The sequence below is a fragment of the Nicotiana attenuata genome, unplaced genomic scaffold (assembly GCF_001879085.1).
Source record: "Nicotiana attenuata strain UT unplaced genomic scaffold, NIATTr2, whole genome shotgun sequence".
NCBI lineage: Eukaryota > Viridiplantae > Streptophyta > Magnoliopsida > Solanales > Solanaceae > Nicotiana > Nicotiana attenuata.
The window spans coordinates 245,818-266,651 of NW_017670901.1; the positions used below are offsets into that span (position 1 = coordinate 245,818).

General features: G+C 36.3%; 3 protein-coding genes across 6 annotated transcripts in view; 1 reads left to right on the forward strand and 2 right to left on the reverse strand.

Moving 5' to 3' along the window:
- The first annotated feature begins 205 nt into the window (after positions 1-205).
- Positions 206-10,744, forward strand: LOC109244360 (ubiquitin carboxyl-terminal hydrolase 6-like). Of its 2 annotated transcripts, none has more exons than XM_019411439.1 (18): positions 206-330; positions 1,371-1,516; positions 1,677-1,712; positions 1,799-1,906; positions 2,459-2,559; positions 3,209-3,335; positions 3,817-3,876; positions 3,987-4,054; positions 4,253-4,303; positions 5,092-5,200; positions 5,749-5,837; positions 6,160-6,229; positions 8,453-8,533; positions 8,650-8,745; positions 8,895-8,940; positions 9,925-10,059; positions 10,154-10,228; positions 10,402-10,744. In XM_019411439.1, exons 1-18 carry the CDS (start codon positions 321-323, stop codon positions 10,455-10,457), a joined length of 1,464 nt encoding a protein of 487 aa, XP_019266984.1. In that variant the 5' UTR covers positions 206-320; the 3' UTR covers positions 10,458-10,744. The 2 variants fall into 2 exon arrangements, with proteins under 2 accessions (XP_019266984.1, XP_019266986.1); XM_019411441.1 differs by having other exon boundaries at positions 9,940-10,059.
- A 1,118-nt stretch (positions 10,745-11,862) lies between these two features.
- LOC109244361 (putative pectate lyase 2) lies at positions 11,863-15,241 on the reverse strand. The gene is made up of 4 exons (XM_019411442.1): positions 14,978-15,241; positions 14,202-14,557; positions 12,824-12,959; positions 11,863-12,292 (listed from the first exon to the last, which is right to left on the reverse strand). The coding sequence occupies exons 1-4, from the start codon at positions 15,224-15,226 to the stop codon at positions 12,065-12,067; spliced, it is 969 nt and encodes a 322-aa protein (XP_019266987.1). The 5' UTR covers positions 15,227-15,241; the 3' UTR covers positions 11,863-12,064.
- Positions 15,242-18,076: 2,835 nt separating this feature from the next.
- Positions 18,077-20,834, reverse strand: part of LOC109244362 (serine/threonine protein phosphatase 2A 55 kDa regulatory subunit B beta isoform-like) — an 8,567-nt gene continuing 5,809 nt past the window's right edge. For 2 of the 3 annotated variants that reach the window (XM_019411443.1, XM_019411445.1), the window contains exons 8-14: positions 20,607-20,730; positions 20,251-20,374; positions 19,591-19,659; positions 19,408-19,499; positions 19,245-19,322; positions 19,085-19,155; positions 18,077-18,957 (exon numbers count right to left, since the gene is read on the reverse strand). In XM_019411443.1, coding sequence (XP_019266988.1) covers positions 18,821-18,957; positions 19,085-19,155; positions 19,245-19,322; positions 19,408-19,499; positions 19,591-19,659; positions 20,251-20,374; positions 20,607-20,730 — 695 coding nt within the window. In that variant the 3' untranslated portion in view covers positions 18,077-18,820. The remainder of the gene's footprint in view (positions 18,958-19,084; positions 19,156-19,244; positions 19,323-19,407; positions 19,500-19,590; positions 19,660-20,250; positions 20,375-20,606; positions 20,731-20,834) is intronic. The other variant, XM_019411444.1, reaches the window with a different exon arrangement.

Sequence of the window (20,834 nt, forward strand, 5' to 3'; positions counted from 1 at the left end):
CTAATGACTAGAGGTTGGTAAGTTGAGATTTATTTGGGATATTTGTGTAAGTTTCCCAATAATATTTCGCTAAGGAACTATAGATATAGATATATAGATTTAGATATAGATAGATATAGATAGATAGATTGATACATACATATTATACATTACATAATTTACCGCACTAAGATAATATCTTGGAATATAAGAGTATAAATAACTCATCGGTGGCATTTGCCCTTCTCTACAAGCAAACAGCACCCAAATTCTAAACAGAGTAACGAGAGAGAAACCTCTTCCCCAGTCCCGATCCTGCCAACGCCGAAGCTTCCATAACCATGGTTACAGGTCTGAACTTCCGCCATAACTTTCGTCGTGTCAGATTTAGTATACTCTAAATTTGAACTATAATGCCACATTGATTTGAAAATTCACACTTAGGTATCGACTTTCCGACACATAGATTTATTTTATGTTCATGCTTCGATTTCAAGTATTGGAGAACCTCGTAATCGTTCCCTATAAGCTTCTAGTTTAACAGATCCTAATTTTTCTTAGAAGCTCGGATTATTTAGTATTGGAATGAAACGAACCTGAATATTGTGGACGGTACAGAGGATCTATTGAGGTGTAGTTGATTGATTGATTGATAGTCTTAAGTAAGAAGACCTATTGGAGATTATGGTGAAGCTTATACAGGAGCAGCTGGACTTGGTTTTCACAATATCTTTTTTGTTAGGGTTAGAATAAACCTGTTAGAATGTTTTACTTATCAAAATAAATAAATAAATATACCTACTAGAATTTTTTTCAAGTTGGTGATTGTTTAAGTTTTTCGATTTTTTTTTCCTTTGGTAAAAACGTTTTTGGCAAGAACTATATTTTGAAGTTGTGGTTTGAGAGTGTTTTTTCAAATAGTCTTTTCAAACGAACTCTCTTTTACTCACTATGAACTTATCCGAACATCTTCAACTTCCACGAAATAGTTGACAACTGGATTAAATTTGGGGGAGGGGGGAGCGTTTGATGGTGAATTAAGTTCAAACATCATTTATCTTTTTCTCTAGGAGCAGATTTTTTAATCATTATAGATACATTACTTGATGTATGTTCGAGAAATACCATTGGTGTTTCATTTATGCATCATCACTGTAATAGTTTGGTATTTGTTTTGTTAAGTCATCATGGTGGTTCGTTCAGATAGCACCATTCGGCTATGATGTTGATGTTGATTTGGGTTACACAAGCAACTCAATGGTAGAAACAGTTTTCCTCCCACTAGGATACCCCTTTTATCATTTTCTTTTGATTGTACCTCCTGTTTATTTTTGCACTTGGACAATTACGGGCTATAATTCTCTCCTTGCAAATCTGGTGATTGGTTGCAGTAAGTGTAAAGTGGCAAAAAGAAGTCTATCCTGCTGTGGAAATTGACACTAGCCAGCCTCCATATGTTTTCAAAGCCCAGCTGTATGATCTAACAGGGGTACCACCTGAAAGGCAAAAGATAATGGTCAAAGGTGGTTTGCTTAAGGTATAAAATTTCGTTTCTCTTAGCTTGTTATGCCATTTTTCACTTTGCAAATGCAGCACAAAACTTATTTGTGTTATGAGGAACGCTGAAATTCTCAGCATCTGATGCTTTGCTTGTTAATTTTGTTGTTAACTCTTCGGTTATTTCCATGGTTGTTTAGGACGATGCCGACTGGTCGAAAGTAGGAGTAAAAGAGGTACGCGGCTACTCATTGAATTACTCTCTATTTTTATGCAATGAAGTGCCAGTTATCTAGAAGCATCTGTTATTTATTATTTCCAGGGTCAAAGGCTGATGATGATGGGAACTGCAGATGAGATTGTGAAGGCCCCCGAGAAGGGTCCTGTTTTTGCTGAAGATTTACCTGAAGAAGAGCAAGTGGTTAATGTAGTAAGTTTTTTGACACTGATGTCGTTGCATCAAATCGAATGGTCCGGGGATGTGTGATTCCTTATGTTTAACTGCTTACATAGTTAGTCTTGTCTCATATGCTGTACTTATACCAGCACTGGGTCCCTAGTAGATTTATTGGTAATTTTACAGCACTTGCTTTGTTCATTTTTCTCAAAACTTCTACATGCAAATAAGCTTTAATATATAATTCTCTATTCTTTTTCCACTGGCACAAGTGATTTTGTGGATGCCAAGCGCTTGCCGAATGCGTTTCTTGTTCCGCTGGCACAAGCGATTTTGTGGATTCCAAGCGCTTGTTGAATGCGTAATTTCTTCATTTACACATTGTGAATCAGCCCTTCCCCGGACCCCGCACATAGCGGGAGCTTAGTGCACCGGGCTGCCTTTTTACACATTGTGAATCGGATTACTATGTTGTTTTAGAGTCCTATCTAAAAGAACCGCTAACTCTTATAATGGCAAGGCTTAGTTTTGTACTTTTTATCAGTAAATGGGTGATGGAATTTTTTATAATTTTGTTTCCTCCAGGGTCATTCTGCTGGATTATTTAATCTCGGAAATACATGCTACATGAACTCCACAGTACAGTGCTTGCATTCAGTTCCGGAACTGAAGTCTGCTCTAACAGAGTGAGCATTTGCTTCTTTCATCCTTTCCTTCATTTTTGGGAGTCTTTTGGTTTAGGCTTTTTTTTTTTGGTCCTTTTGCTTTAGCCTTGATTTCCCAAAACTTGATCAATTTCAATATGGTTGCTTTTAAGTCTAGTTCTGAAAATATTTAGGTCTATTTTGATTGCATTGCACTTTTTTGGTTAGGCAATTCGATCTATTTGCACCTAATTCGTAATTCCTGTTTTCGCTAAAATTGATAATTCTGATTTTACTGTATATATTTGTCAAATCTATTAATCATAATTTAACTTATATAATGTGTCGCGTTGTATACACCTAGATAGTATGTATTCACGGAGACAAAGCGGAGAAAACAGTAATTAGTAGAGGAGACATAAATTATCCTGTTTTAATTCCTATTTATCCTACCTTACATAAAGTCGACTCGTTTCACGGCATGTGCTCCTTTGGATGAAAGCAATCCAAAATGTAATCCACTTTGAATCAATTTGGATTCCGAAACTGTGGATCTTTCCCGAACATTATAAGAAAAAAGATCAAAATGGCTCCTGTTAAATACCAAGCGTAGGAGTTCCAAAAGCAACGCCGTTAGGTACATTTCTTTTTGTGTTCCTGAGATTTTGAGTTTATTTATTCTTCCTGTTAGGTATAACCAGCTTGGTAGAAGCAATGATTTGGACCACTCATCTCATCTCTTGACAGTTGCAACAAGAGATCTGTTTAATGACCTGGATAAAAATGTCAAACCAGTGGCACCAATGCAATTCTGGACGGTACTTTATTTGTCTTTATTCTACTCCTAATATTTTCTTTGGTTATGACTTAGTATTCATGACTTTGTTTTCTTAGAAAATGTGTTTGGATTTCGAACAAAGTTACTGCACCTTTGAAGGAGAATATGTATGCTGAGTAGGAGACAGTGTTTGCCAATAAATTCCTGTTGGCAGACTTCAAAATATACTCGTTTAGCGTTGAACACTGAACTCGATATATTTTGTCATGACTTTTGTGTGCAAATGGATATGCTCTTAGAGAGCAAGGATGAAGTACTTTGTATAGGATGCGAATAGAATGACTTAAGCTTGGGTCTGTTGTCTACATGGTCAAAACTTTGTGCATTATCATTCTCGCCCAAGGTTACTTGGATTTATATGAGAACTATAAATGTAGCCTATGTTGATATGTTTGTCTTTTTAGTGTTTTCCTCACATAAGCTACTCTGGCATCAACATTTGATTAGGTTTATGTTCACAGGTTTTGCGGAAGAAATATCCTCAATTTGGCCAGCAGAGCAATGGAGCTTTCATGCAACAGGTTCCAACATTACCTAAGCTACCACAATGCTTCCTTGTTATAAAAAAATAGCGTACCATTATTGCAATTGCTATATAGAGGTCCTACTGACACGTTCTGGATAATCACAGGATGCTGAAGAATGTTGGACGCAACTACTTTACACCCTTTCTCAGTCTCTTAAATCACCGAACTCTAGGTACTACATCTCCTCTCTGGATATTTCTTGCAGATGAAAGTCCCTTTTCTAAATAATTTCCATGTTTTGTTTCGCTAGTTGTTTTCTTTGTTTCAGTTTGGACATATGGTCCCTATTTGTAAAAATGTGAAGGAAAACTCTCCTATATATACATTGTTAGTCATGATTTGTGACTGCTCTTTATCTCGGTACTTGCAGTGAAAGTCCGGATATTGTGAAGGCTCTCTTCGGTATTGAGTTTGACAACAGGTATTTCTGCAGTTAAATGTTGTTTACCTTCCAGTTATTCTGTTACCTTTTCCACTTTGCATGGATTTGTTCTGCACCTAAATATCATAAGAGGCATGTGAACTTACTGTTGCATATGTATTGAGATAGGAAGGAATGCAGCTAGTGGTCCTAGGATGTAGGATGTGTTCCCTGTTCTGACTTTGAGTATCTTCTCGGCAACCTGATGAGAATCAACATCCTCAACTTTTACTCTGTCATATTGTGAATCATCTAGTTGACAATAAGAGATGAATTACTGAAGTTGCTTTGAAGTTGTTTTGAAAGTTGAAGCTAAACATCATGTTTATGTTAACTTCTTTTAGTTTCTCCTACTGTTAGTTAAGTGTACTATAGCGCTACTAGTGTGTACCTTTGTATTGTATTACTACTAATGAAAGGTCTGGCCGGTTTATGCCATTCTAGAGTATTTTCAACAGGCTATGCTTTTCTGCTGTAGCCTAGACCTCTGGGCTAATATTTCTTGTCTAGGACCTGACCTACTGCAGTGAGGTTGGGAAGATCCCAATGCCCATCCCAGAGTTCTCATGTGCTCAAACTCATCTACTGATACACAAAATTTAATTTTCGATAGTGTGGGAAGCTGTTTATCATTCATATCTGACTTGACCTATACTGTTCTGACTGGATTATGGTGTTGTGCTAGAGTCCACTCTGTGCCTATGTTCCATATCTGATATTAACTGCTAGATACTGAAGAAAAATGACTTAACTCTGCCCCTTATTCTCATGGCACTGATATGGACCAGGATTCATTGTGCTGAAAGTGGTGAAGAAAGCACAGAAACAGAAACTGTATATTCCCTTAAATGCCACATTTCACAGGAAGTGAACCATTTGCACGAGGGTTTGAAACGTGTAAGTTCGGTTCTTTTCCTCCTTGTATGTCCCAACTTCTAACTTTAGTCTTGTTTTCTCCCAAGTGTTTCATATTACTGCTAAGTTCTGTCTCAAGTTTTTCAGTTGTGCCAATCCAGTAATCATCCAATTTGATTAAGAGGACAGTCCCAAAGTGAAAAATGACGTATCTAATTCATAGAAATTCCTTTGGTAGCTGTAACCTTTGAGGATAACTAACAGTTAGTCCTGAAATGGTTGGTTGGATGGAGAAACTCTTATATAAGATGCCTCTCGGGCTGCACATTTTGGGGGGGGGGGGGGGTTCTTTAGCTTTAGAATTTTTTCATGCCATGATCTCCAAATGTGGGGTCCGCATGTTGAGGTTCATGCAATAGTTTCACATCAGAGGTAGGCTGAGCCATTGGAGCCGACTCATAATGCATTTGGTGGGAAAAGATTTGGAGATTTTGTGCAAAATCGTTGATGATGTTTATACTGGAAATCTGGTATTTATCCCCTCAAAATAATTTAAATGCACTCATATGGCCATTGCTTTTTCTGGACAGGGTCTGAAATCAGAACTGGAGAAGGCGTCTCCGTCACTTGGACGGAGTGCAGTTTATGTGAAAGACTCCCGAATCAATGGCTTGCCAAGGTATTAACTGGCTCGATTAAATTCCATGCGATGTAGCGACATATGTATGATCCGTAGCTTCTGCATAAGTGCATATAGACTATCTGAATCCACGTCTTTCACATAACAAAAGTGTCTTTTGATGTGTTGAAGTAGTTCACCTCATTTTTGGCGTCACTTCTTTCTCATTCTCCTTTCTTTGGGGGGGGGGGGGGGGGGGTTGGGGGGCTTTTAATTCTCACACTTTTCTGGATAGTTTCTTTACCATTTTGTGCTGATTATTGATTGGTCTATGTCAAAATCTTCTTCTATTTTTACTATTTCTTTTTCATTTGATGAATAGATACTTGACCATTCAGTTCGTCCGGTTTTTCTGGAAAAGGGAATCAAATCAAAAGGCAAAGATTTTGCGGGTATGTTGACTTGCTCGTCTTCCTTTTCACATTGATCAAATAGTTGGTCCTCCTTGAAAATGTGTCGGAAGAGGGAAAAAGGATCAGGTTACCATGTCCTGAACCGAGAAAGGGGGATGGAGAAAGGGAGTTCACTGTTTTACTTTGTTTTGTGAGGATGAGTAGTTCTGTCATGTTTAGGTGCTCTAAAGTCTCGCCTACTCTCTCGATTGTCAAATTCTGAACTGTATATTTTAACTTTAGACTAGTTTGTGATGGTGTCGGTGTAGGAGTCTTGTTAGACTAGTTTGTGATGGTGTCGGTGTAGGAGTCTTGGTCTATAATCCCTTCCCAATAAAAAATTAACTGAAACTTCTCTTAAGTTTCTGTTTTGATCTTGGAGTAGGTGTAACTTGGGCATAATTACACAGAGGAGTTCTTATGCTCCAATGACTAGATTCCTTCTACTAGAAGTGAGAAGGATGTGATATTAATACTTTGCTATTCTAGTGAGATAGCATGTACATAACTTTTTTTTTGAAAAAGAGTTCTGGTGAGAAGCTGATATGCTCTTTTCCCCCCCTTTTGTGTTGATACAAGATCTTCTTAACAATCAAAAATATCTGAAAAGCTTCTTCCTAGATTCGGCCATTCGGGGATAATAGCCCACCCATTGCCATAAGTTCTGGGATCTATAAAGTAGTTGTACTGGGTGTTTCAGATATCTTTGTGTTGAACATGGGTAACCCAGGGGGGTCCTCACCTAATTCCAAAACTGAAGTGAAAAGAGGAAAAAGAAAGTAGGCTTGTGAGGTTCCGCGCTCCTCTCCATCTGATATGACCTTTCTGTATATGTATTTCTTTTTTTAAATGATGCTTCCCGACTAGCTTGTGCGCACCTCGATTATTCTATTTAGTACCTCCTGCTTCCCACCAGCACAAACACAAGTAACTTTGTCCATCAAGGCTTAGGAAAATCTATGTTGCGCGGACTCTCCAAAATGATGCCGCACCCGTGTCGGATCCTCCAAAAATACACTATTTTTGGAGGATCCGACTCACACCCGACAACATTTTCGGAGAGTCCGAGCAACATAGAGGAAAATAGAAGAATCACCTAGTATTTTTTGTCTCACTGGAATTTGAGACTGAGACCTCATGGTTCTGTATGCATATGTTGTGATGCACTTCCATATCTTTACTGTTTAGATGGTTGATAGGAAAACAATAAGTTCTTTTTTAACTTAATTACGAAAATAAATTGTCTTCTTTTATTTAAGCTTATGTGACATTATTTCCTTTTTAGTTTGCTTATAAAAGAATTACCCCTTTCTAAGTTTGGAAATAAATATTCTCATTTTACGCTTAATGGCAAGCATTTATAGCCACACATTCGTTCTGCATATTTAAAATCTGAAGTTTCAAAAGTCTTATTTAACCATATAAATGTTATGGCATGTTTAAGACCACAAGTCTCAAAAGTCTTCTTTTTTCCTTATTAAACTTCCTGTGTAGTCAAACATGGTCACAATAAAATGAAATGGAGGGAGTGCTATATTTAAGAATGGTATCATACTTGGTAGTTTTTCTCTTCTCGTCTCTCCTTTTTTGGGTAGGGGATGCATCAAGCCGTAGGTTCAATTGTTTATAACTTTTAAATAGCTAAAGAATTTTCTCTAGTAGTGATTTCGGGGGTAAGTTAATCTTTGTGGTTAAGAATCCATTGAATATGGGAATAATAAAAAAAGAAAGAAAAAGAATGCATTGGATTAGAGATCACAACCATTTTTAGCCGATATTGGCTGTGATGTGTTCTGGCTAATTTTTTCTTGAAAGGTAACAGAGGATGGGTTCTGGTGAATTAACTAAGGTTCATTTCAAATATCACCCATATCCAACCTAGACCACCCATCTGTCACATATAAAACTTATTGTGGACAAAAATAGAATGGTCACTTCCTTTTCCACCCACCGCTAGTAGTGACGTGACAACAAGGAGTTGTAGATGTGATGTGATGGATTTTAGTTATATCAGGAACTTAAATGATAATCTAGGAAACTACAATTATGCTATGCTTCAAACAACAGTCACATCTCGTATTAAAACTCAGCAAGTCTTGCTTTTTTAGTAATATAGGTTTGCTAATATTTCAAAACCCTATTTCATATTTTGTGCATGTATTGGATCTCTCATTGCTTTAAGATATAAGAAATGGTAATCTTAAACTATGTCTATGCCATCAGAAAGTGGATTACCCCCTGTCGTTGGATGTATATGATTTTTGTTCGGAAGACCTTCGCAAGAAACTGGAAGGTCCTCGCCAGGTACTGTCTTTTTCCCATTGATCAATGTCTTTAAGAAATGAGGAAAGACCAGACCCTCTTTGGTCCCTCTTTCTCTTTCTTGTTCTGTAATTACGTGACTCTAAATTTGCTGCTAGGTTTTGAGGGATGCTGAAGGTAAGAAGGCTGGTTTAAAAACCAGTGAGAAAACTTCAAGTTCAATTGACGGCGACGTTAAAATGACTGAGGCTGAGGTATGAATTAATCTTTGTAATGTAGGAGTGACCTAAGGGGATAAAGAGGGACCTTTCGGGCCCACCTATGGCGAATTGTACAAGGTGGTTTGAAGTGGGAAATTAAGAATGTCTAAAAGTAACTTCTGCCTTTTCTCCTTTTTATGCAGGAATCATCTAGTGGAAGTGGAGAAGCGTCTAAAACAACCCAAGAAGGTAGAGAAACACCTCCTTTTCTTGATAACTTGATGACTTCATAAACATATGCTGCTGCTGTATTTTAATTGGTAACAATGTCTGGCATTAAAATTGTAATATTTGGGAGAGAAGTTATTGTCATAAAATTACCTTCCAACTCACATATCCTTTTCAATGCTTTAAAGGAAACTCTGTTAGTTAATTGCCAGTTATAATTCTGCAGTAATATTAGGGTTCCATAACAATGTTCTTATGATAACAATGTTCTGCTTTGGGTATTCAAACTTCTTTTCACAAAGTCACTGTTAGTATCTTTGATTACGAGCGATTGACCTTCTATTAACAATTATGGGATCCCATAAAGATTAGTAACTTGGATCAGATTTATTCCTTTTTAAATTACTATATGTCCCTAGACACCGGCGGACGTTTCCCAAGTTTCTTTTGAAGGGGGCTCCTTTTAATTTTTAGAACTATGGAAGATCCTTAAGGTTTAGCTCTGCTGATACACTTACATTTTAATTTGTTTAGCCATTTGTTTGTATGTAGAAAATTTAGAGAACCTCTAGCATAGATAACCCCATAACTTGCGTTTGAATTTATGTAACTACGAAAGATCCTAAAGGTTTAGCTCTGCTGATACACATACATTAAGTTGGTGTTTTCTTGGAGTCCTTTAATTTGTTTAGACATTTGTTTGTATGTGGAAAATGTAGAGAACCTCTAGCATTGGATAACCCCATAACTTGTCTTAAAAGAAAATTGTCTGAGTATTGGAATGAACTAGGCCCAGATGGAGCAGAATGATGTCGGGGATTTATATAAGGGACTCTAACTGGTTCTGGATTGGGAGCAGTAGTTGTGAATGATCAATTTTATCAACAGTTTAGTGTTTCTGATATATAAGGGGAAGTTAGTCTGAGAGCTCAATTTTGGAAATCTGTTATGAATGAGGAGTCGCAATGATTAGTTTTTATTTTATTTTTAATGATGCCCGATTAGTAAACTCCATTTCAGGTGTTCTGCCTGAGAAGGAACACCACTTGACTGGAATATATGATTTGGTGGCCGTGCTGACTCACAAGGGAAGAAGTGCTGACTCTGGGCATTATGTTGCCTGGGTAAAGCAAGAAAACGGTCAGTTTAACTGGGAAGAGATTTTGTTCTAGTAATCATTGCTCTTGGACTACCATCTGACACAATATATTGAAAATCTCTTTGTAAACCACAGGAAAGTGGGTTCAATTTGATGATGACAATCCGATTCCACAGAGAGAAGAGGACATCCCTAAACTTTCAGGAGGTGGTAAGTGAATCACTTCTGTATTACGTCGTTGGCAAATTTTCAAAGTCTGGCAAGCATATCCTGTCTTGTAACATCAAGATGTAAACCAGATGGAATATTTTGTTGCTTGTGTGCCTGAATGTGTTTTTCTGTCCGTCAGTTTATTGATAAAAGTGCTTTGTTTTTGGTTTCAGGTGATTGGCATATGGCTTATATTTGCATGTACAAGGCCCGTGTTGTTCCCATGTGATTTAAGTCGTCCATTTGGGTTTGTTTCACATATTGAACCTTCATGTATTAGAATGGGTCACGACACACATGATTATTCTGTTACTTTTACTTCGACTTCGAGTGTAATTTATTACATTTTGCATTGAGTTGCATTTGTGCCTCCTTGGAATTGAACAGGAAGACTTTTTTGGACTTCCTGAATGGTTGGTTGATTTAGGCAAATATAGACTGTTATTACAACTGGCTATTGTCTTGACCAAAGGGCTTTGTCCTTTGGTACTGGCTATTTATTGTTGGTTTTTGGCATCTGGTTCTTGTTTTTCACCAAAATTGCTTTCCAAAAACTTATTGTGAACTAAATCCAAAAGGAGGCTTAAGTTCATGATCACATTTTTGTGGAACTGTTAGGTGTATGTATGGAAGTATGCATGACGTACTAACCGTTAAATCCAAATGTATCATGTATATAGGTAAAACTTTTACCAAGTTACTGAACTTGTATTATAATAGACAAACCTTTTCTTTAGATATGAGGTTGAGAATTTCTGTCAGGTGAATTAGTTACTACTTTTGTTATTCTAACCTATTTTCCTCGGTTTGTTCTTTCCTATATAAACTTGTTCTTTCCATGTGTTACAGAGTATCAGAATCGTGAAGCTTGGATGTTTCCTTTACATATTTAGGTCTTTATGTATATCAATATATGGGATGAACGACTAGGCCTCCCGACTTTGTTAGATTCTTTCGTCGTTTTACGGTTTACAATCTCATAACATCATGACAGACATAAGTCTGCGCAATTTTACGTTGAATATTTTGCTTGGCAATTATCCAGTTCGTTCATAAGGCCATAGCTTGCTCAAAACTGATGCTGCAGAGAGGTCCTTTTATGGGAAGCGAAGAGCGATTGGTATAGTTTGACTTGGATCGGAATTTAAGAAAGGTAGACTTTTGAAATTTATGTTCATAAATATGCCATAACATTTGTGTAACCATAAGGCGTATGAAACTTTTGGTTTTATTATCGGGTACATGTCGGATCCTCCAAAAGTAGTGTATTTTCAGAGGATTTGGAGGATCCGACACAGGTTGAATAATATTTTGGAGAGTTCGTGTAACAAAATTTGTCATAATATTTGTGTAATTGTAGAACTTGTCATTGAAGAAATGCAAAAATGTGTCATTCTTTATTAAACGAACTAATAAGGAGGGATAGTGCCGAACAAAGTGGAAGGGAGGGAATAACAGAATTGCTTATTGGGATCTTGCAATACATGAGGGATGAGCTCAAGTGAAAACCCGGTCGATTAAGGTTTCTTCTGATATTGGCACACATATAATACAGGTGTGAATATTGGTATGTGTAGTTTTTTTTAACTTTTATGTGTTTTGGAAAATCTGCACGAAATAACTACAGATCCAAGGTAATAAAATCCATACAACATAGCTCATCACCTGCGTATAATTACTATTTTGAGGTTAATTCCCTACACATATATACTGCTATGTATAACTAAAACCACGTTATTCCCTTGTCAATTCTCAGAAGAGATTTTATATGGAACATATCCATTTTCACAGAAACAAAATAAAAGAAAGCCAAATATCTTGACATTAGCTTTGTACTCAGCAGGTAGAAGTAGAGGAACATTTCAGAGCACCAGCATTTCTTGTCAAGGACTTGACATTTTTTCCATCTTCCACTGGAAAAGCTTGATCTGGCAGATAGTTTGGCTTCACGGACTCACGACCCAAACCCGATTCGCTGAAAGATGCTCCGTTCTCAAATACATCTTCAACAGATTGGAAATTCCATGATACTTCACCAACTCCACCCTGCTTTCTCCATGTTATCTGTACCACCACCATTTTCATCAAGCAATCAACTTCTAAACTAGTCAGGGTCAATTTAATGAATCTGCTTTATATTCGTTTCGTTCTATTCGGACTCATTAGGATTAGCGTAGCCAGGAATTCCGTCAAGGGTGTTCAAACTTTAAATAAGTCAATAAATTGTTTCAGCGATGAATGGTATAAACTAAGAGACAAATAGACCACATGCAGGGGCCTCTGTTTAGTTTTGACAAATAAAATGGGCAGATAACATAGGACCCATTAAGAGTGTTCAAAATGTAATATATAACCATATAAAATATTATTTGACTTATTATATATACAGTGGAGTATTATCTTTGAGCGAAGGATGTTCGCTTGAGCATAGTATAGCTACGGCACTGCTAATTAGTTTATTCTGTTGTAAACCCAATTATGATAAGTAAATAGATATGATCAATATTGTTTGAGAGAATCACTGAATAACAAATCCCTCAGAAATTGGAGACAATATTAACAAGAATGAAGAAAACTGCATGTTAAAAGGTTTACCTCTTTCTTTCCTCCTTTAGGTGCAATGAAATAATTGGCTTGGCTCTTAATGCTTGGGTTCATGCTTCCCCCTATTGCGTAATTTCCCCATCCCTTGTATAGATTGTTGACCACATGTGCATATCCATGACGAACCCTGCAAAATTATGCATTGGAAATTCCGAAAATAAAATTAAGTAAAAACAAAAAAGTTCATGTATAGACCCAGGGATAAAATGGTAGAGTTGCTTTTTAGTCACGTATACGTTACGGATTTAAGACGTGAATGAGAAGTTCATAATTAATTATTTTCAAATATGAATGTTTAAATCGTTTCAAAAGAACTAATAAGAAAATAGGGGAGTATTATAAAGGGAAACTTACATAAATGTCCCAAATAAATCTCAACTTACCAATCTATAGCCATTAGTCATAGACTTACCAAAACTAGCCAACAAAAATTGAAAACCAAATAATAGGGTTCTTTCTCTCAAAGAATCACATGCAAAAATCACCTTCCATATTTTTAAGCGTGATTAACAACATTAGATACAGAACGGAAAGGAAATTTTATGGACGGGGTAGCAAATAAGGTGATGAAATACAAAAATCTATACAATATTTCAAAAATCTAAACAAAAAAGAAACTTTTTCAATGGGTATAGTTGGAATTCATTGAAAATATATAGATAAGTCAATACACAAAATTTGAGGAAGATTGGAGGTGATTTGGACTGGTTTTGTATCAAAATTCGTAATTAAATCGAGTTCAAAAAAATCTTCTGCTACACATGTATCACACACACAGGTATACATGGATATACATGTGATACACAATTAATACAAATATGATACATATGTGATACATAAATGATACACAATGTGATACACATATCATTTTTTTTCATGTTCAGCTTTTACTTCGAATTTTCAATTCAAACCACCTCAAAACTTCACCAAATTATTCCAAAACTGAGATTCAAGCTCCTTAAGTTGTGCCCAATCTATTCTAATAACACCCACTCAAAACAAAGCAAAGATTTGATATTTTTTTGCTACAAATAGCTAATTTGGCTAATATTAGTAATATTTTATCAATTGGTCAATTTTTGTAATGAGTTACTTATAAATGGACATAGTTGGTAATTTTCCTATTAAATGCATACATTCCTCTTCCCTACAAGAGAGAAGGACGGGTTATTCACGTCTCATTTGATGAACTGAAAGATAATTTTCAACTTTTTTTTCGGAGGAAAAATGGAAATGTCTCCTATGTTACTCATATATGGCCGGGACCACTTCATGTTCAATGGTAAAGTCATTTATCTTGTAGTTTCAAGAAACTAAAAAAATCTTAAAATTCAGCTTGAATGTAACAATAATTTAATTTGTAGAGTACCTTGGCATTCTTTGGTTGCAATTAGGACCAAAATAATTGAATGCAACAGTAACCTTCATGTTCTTGTCTCTAAGAAATCCATCATCATGACCTAATAACATAACCTTATTTTGGGTCCGAAACCAATTATTGGAAATGGTAATATCAGTAGAACCACGAGTGACATCAATTAAACCATCTTCACAATCGAAAAGGGTATTGTGGTCAATCCAAATCTTGGAAGAAGTTAACATTCTAATTGCATCTCCATCTACTGGACCCACATTTACTATTTTCTTATCAGGTCCCAACACTGTTGATGCTGCTTGTGCCTTGCAATGGTGGATTCTTAGACCATGAATTATCACATTTGTCACCTAGAAAAACAAAATTAATAACACGACAACTAATTACATACATGTAGTAGTCGGTGGCGAAGCCAAAAATTTAGCGTCAAAATATAAAGAAGTAAGAAATTAAAGGGATTCAACATATGGTATATATACATAAATACAATGTAATTTTTTGATGAAGCGGTATCATTCTAAGGTGACTCCGCTACTGCATGTATAGTAGTCAGAGGCGTATCCTGGATTTAGAACTAGTGATCGAGTTCGTGTGTGCTACCTAGCTATTAGTAGTATAACTTTTTTACTATTAGTATATTTTAATCGTTATATATAGAAGCTAAGGTAATTAATATGTCTTATTTTCTATGTTATTAATTAATCCCATTTGAGCTGAAGTTGTTTTGGTGCATAAAGTTGAAGTTAATAAAATTGTCTAGTGGTACATACCCTTTGAAGCATTAGACAAGCAGCATGAGCAATGTTAACCTTAACTCCACGGCCATCAATGGTAGTGAAACTGCTAACTAAGAGGGGTTTTTGGAGCCTAATAGTCATGTCTCTTTGGAATGTTACCCAAACCTTTCCTTGGATATGTGTCATTGCATATCTGAGGGTTCCGGGTTTAGGGTTCAGGGGATCGTCACTAGGATCTGTAACCGTATATTGTACCGTGTCCGCTCCAATATTATTAGTCATCTTTCCAGAATAACCTACACAACATTTAGCTAATTCTTGCCTGTGACTCCTCCAATTTGGATCTCTTCTCCAACATTTATCAATTACGTTAAATCCATGCACAAAACTTGTACTTGAAATTGTCATTAGTACAGTAAATACAAGAGTTAACATGAAATATGAAGGCTTGTTTGTTTTCATCATTCAGAAAAGCTTTTTAAAGCTAGATTGGAACTGTTTTTGACAAGGAAGAGTGGAGATTGTAGGTATTTATACATGCAATTTCCATTTTGGTTTGTGGTAGATGATGAGGAGGTTTTGATATAAAAAATAAAAATAAAATAGAATTGTATGGAAGCGGAATAGAGTTTACTATATTTATACATTGACGTAAATATAGTAGGGTTGCTACATCAATGTGTAAATATAGTAAACAACTTCTCCTCTTCCATGTTATTTTTTCATACCTATTTGCAAAAAATAATCCGTTAAAAAAATCTTTTTTAGTGTGTTTCAACGAATTGAACCCACGAAAGGAAATTACCTGATATTAAAGTTAATAACTCTCGATTTCAGATAACTAAGATCGACATTCAAATCTAAAGGGCTCAAACTAGGGATTCAAAAATAGCCAGATTTACAAGCGATAATTGAAAAATAGCCATAGTTTTAAAAGTAATCGAAATTTAGCCATTTATCATGTAAAGATAAACCTGAATGAAAACATTGTTCAAAATCCGAAAAATATTCCAGTATAATATACTGGAGTTCGAATTTTTTACATGTGAACTTCCATATCGTAATATACTGGAGTTCCAGCATAATATACTGGAAGTTAATACATAGGTGCTCCAACCTTCAGTATATTATGCTAGAACTTTCCGTGTGCTGGAGTTCCAACATAATATGCTAGAAGTTTATACACAGGTGTACGAATCTCCAGTACATTATGCTAGAATTTTCCATGTTGTAGCAACATAGTTGCTATTTTTCAATGACTTTGCAAACGCTGGCGCCCGTGCTATTTTCACGATTCAAAATTACTTCCTCCGGCCCATAATAAGTGACCTTTTGGCCTTTTTATTTTGGTCCAAAATAAGTATCCATTTACATAATCAAGAAAAAATTAATTTTATTTTTCCAAAATTTACCCTTACATTTCCAAATGTGTCAAATGTCAAGGTAACAATTATTTAAAGGTATTTAATAAATACATTTTTTTTCTCTAGGAGTTGTATTTTCTTAAATGGTGTGCCAAATGCTAAAAAGCCACTAATTATGGACCGGTGATACGTATCAAGGAATTATAGGTGTCTCTTCGTAAGTAAATCTCGAATAAAGCAATTTTAGATCTTCAAGGGATATTGACATAATCCCAATTTATTAAACGGAAAAGGTCCAAATATACCCCTGTACTATGAGAAAAAATTTAAATATACCACTCGTTATACTTGAGTCCAAATATACCCATGTCGTTATACTATTGGTTCAAATATACCCCTCTTCCGTTAAGTTTGGCCAAGGTGGACATCCAATCCTATGTGGCACTAACATTTGATTAGGTTGGTACTACGTGACATGCCACCTCAGCACCCCTAACCAACGTTACCCCTCCCTTGTATTTTGTTTTCACCCCTAAAATTCCCTTGATTTCCACCATCATTGCTACCATTACCGCTACCATTGGTAATATTCCTAATATGTTTGCTCTTAGAAGAGTATGGAGCTCGTGGTGGTGGTGGTGGTAGTAAATCTTAATGTAAAACTTCTTTACACCAAAAATAACTCAAATCAAATCATGGATATCCTCCAGAAATCTAAGGTTTTGATATACTTACCGATTGTTCTTATGTTCTGCAAATAAATGGTCAAAAAATTATGTAAGCACTAGAGTAAGACAATCTACATCAACTGATTAGTCAGAGAGAAGGGCAAACAGCTATATTCATGGTCACCGAGGCCGCCATTTGTTTTTTTTTTCTTTTTTTAAATAGCATTTGCAAGATTCTTTGCTTTTCTAGAACCAATATTTCCTCTTTAAAATGATTTCTGTCATTTGCACTGCTCGTATTTCTGGTGGGTATATAGCCGAACTTGGAATGTTACGTTGCTGGTAGACTTCCAGATGAGGATCGTGAGATTGATGAGTGACTTCCAGATGAGGATTTTGAGATTGATGGGTAGCTTTGTATAAATTCAATATTGTTCATGGTGGCGGTAATGGTGACAATGGTGATGGAGGGAATCGGAAGAGAATTTTAGTGGTGAAAAAAAATAGAAGGGAGGGATAAAATGGGTAGGGGTGCTGAGGTGGCATGCCACATGGCGTCCATCTCATCAAATATTAGTGCCATATAGGATTGAATGTCCATCTTGGCCAAACTTAATGGTAGAGGGGTATATTTTGAAGCAATAGTATAACTATAGGGATATATTTGGACTCAAAGTATAACGAGGGGTATATTTGAACCTTTTCTCATAGTACATGGGTATATTTGGACCTTTCCCGTTTATTAAATGGAGTATGTTTTACTTATAGACGATTGATTTGATTACCTTTAGACTAATAGAATCAATTTTTCATTTGTAAATTAGTATTCAGAAACAGCGTAGAAATTGCTATTGTCATATTTTCATCAAAATAGTTTGGCTATAGGTATTGAAACATGTTTACCGATCTACGTTCTTTACAACCCATAGTTTGGCTACAAGGTGTTGAACGTTATCTTGGCATAAAGTTTATTTCAAGACACAATTCATTATGAAGTGAGTTTTGATAGTCATGTTTGGTAGTATAACCGCAACTTGGACCATAACTTACTCCAAATATGCAATTTTTCTGATGAGGTTTTGATACACCGAAGTCAAATGGGACAAGAAACTGATCACACTCTAAAGATGAACAATATTACAAAGGTTTCTTCCCATCTCAGAAAATCTTTCCAAGTTGATTCCATTACATGGCTCCAGAAGCAAAGTAAAACTAGAAACTCTATCAATGAAACTGTTAAAACACAGATTCTGAAGTGACCGAAGTTTAGCAGTTCCAACTTCACTTTACCAAGGTTAAAAAATACAGGTAAACAAATGCAGTTGCTCTTGAATTTCTTTTACAGTAGGGAAATTTTTTTACTTCAGTTAATAATCTATAACAAAAAGCACACTAAGTTATCCTACAAAAAATAATGCTATCCAAGGAAAAAGGTGTAACATCCTGCCAGTTAGCAGTAGCTCCTTCTCAGCAAGATTCGGATAAAACTACATTTACCTTAGAACTAGTGGCAATTTTGCACATCCAACAGTTTTGCTTGTAGGAGAATAACATTCTTTCCAACTTCAACCCAGAAAAATAGGAGATTTAGAGAAAAGGGTGAAGCAGAAACGGGAATAAGGGAGCGAGAATCCCAGGCCATCCGTCTACTCAAAAAGACTACGTCGCTCTGTTGGTGATCCTTTCAGCGACATCCGGACCTTGACATCAAAAGCATGTACTACACCTTTGCAAGGCACCTGGAAGTGAGAAATGGTAGAACCTCAAGTTGCTGCGAGAGAGACCTTTCTCGAAAAGCAACCCAAAAATGCTAACCAAGAAAACTACATCTCTCCTGTTATGACTTATGCGTAATACATATACAAGCTGTTTGCAGCAGCACAGGCTACGGAATTTTCAGTTGGATGCCATGCCAGATGAAGCAGTTTTGTTGTGAAATCAAATGAGTTTCCATTTGCATCAACACCTGCACTATCTGCTCCTGTAATGTGTACATAAAATATGACGTATAACTCAGAGCAGTGGGCGAAAAATTCATGCATCAAAAATAACTTGCATAACACAAACTAAAATACATGCATATAATATATGTGTGTGAAAATGCAGACCTCTCCGGACAACACGTGTTATACTGCTGCTCAGGGACCTGGAAGGCCTTGAAGGAGTCTGGACTTGCCTTCTGGAGGAGCACAATCAACGTCATCAGAAACCAAGGCATGTTACCACACAAAATCAAATGTGTTGCCAAATATATTGTGACTTAGGTACCTCATAGGGTTTTTGCTTGCTTCCAGGGTAGTTGCTTCAGTGCTCCCCGGAGGACAACCAAACACGCGGAAAAGATTGCTGATATGATAGTAATCATTTGTTTAAAAAATGAAGAAGAGGTGGAGAATTGATATGTAAAACAAAGCTGAAAAATTCCACAGACCTGTAAGATCCAGTTGCTACTCGCATACCATCACCACTAAGGCAACACTCGAATTTATCAAAGATGGAATCATTTTCGTATAAGTCACAAAGCTGCACAAAATAGAAAATGCATTACTTATCAGCTCGACCTGTAAAAGGATAACCAAGTTGACATAACACTTTGATGGGGAGGGTAATTCACCTTTGGTCTTAAATATTCATGAACCTGGAATGTTGAAACTGGACCAGAGTCCATGTTTATGTCCCATAGCTGACAAAATAAAGCTTGCTCAGTAACAAAAGGAACAATTTTTGTTGATATAATATGAAATTTCACTGACAAGGATGGAAAGAACATAAACTTCCTAGACCATAGCTGGAAAAAACTAGACCTACTCCGTGTAGGCGTGTCACACACACACACAGAGAAACTGCTTTTCGGATATGTTAAGTTTGCCAATAGGACGGAAGGCACAGAAAGTACCATACACAACGACGTAGATCAGTCTCTAGAAACCATAAAGACATTTTTTAAAATTAGTACCTCAAGAAAAACTCCAAATGTAAAGAGTACTTTTCAATTTAAAAAACCAATTGATGCTGTATGGAGTTTACCATGAGGCATATTATTAATAAACATGAAAGCCCAAAACAACTGCTGGTAATGTGTCCAAGGAAGGACATGGCCATTCTTACATCACCTTCTCACACTCTGCTTTACATAGGCACTCTTTTACAGATCAAGACATGCCTTCTACTGATTTAATAATATGAATGCGAAGTACATAAGCAATTAAGCTGTGCAAACTCTCCGTTCACTGACTGGAATATGGAGATCCAGAAAAAACAAACAGAAACAAACCTTAAGTGTCATGTAGTCACGGCTAAGTATGTATCGTCCATTCTTTGCAAATTTAATATCTGAAATTGAAGCAATTATCTCAGTGAAAAAAGATCTTGAACCAGGCGCTTCCTGTTCCTCAAACCTGCATATAGAGGGAACACCAGAATTCCCAATTTATCAAAAGCTATGAAAAACTAATTCAAAATACAAACTCTGAACTTGAAAAATACATTTTCCAGTGCTCCCACGCTGACAACACCTAGATCTTCCAGGATACTATCATGTACAGTTAAAAGTTCGTTTCAATGTAGAGACATCATAAGAGAAATACGCTCAGCAGAACAGAAAGACAAAACAATTGCTGTGATACTCACAATTTAGAATGTGAGTCACACAATGCTGACTGCCGCAAATCTATTAGACGAACTGATCCTTTTGAACTACTATAAGCTAACATGTTACAATGTGTAGGATGGAATTCTGCTGAAGTTATCACCTCTGCAATAGCAAAAAACATCTAATTAAAGCCTAAGTACCTGCTGGAAAAAACAAGCATATTCTATAGTAGTGAATGTCGGGGTGTGGGGGTGTGGGGGTGTGGG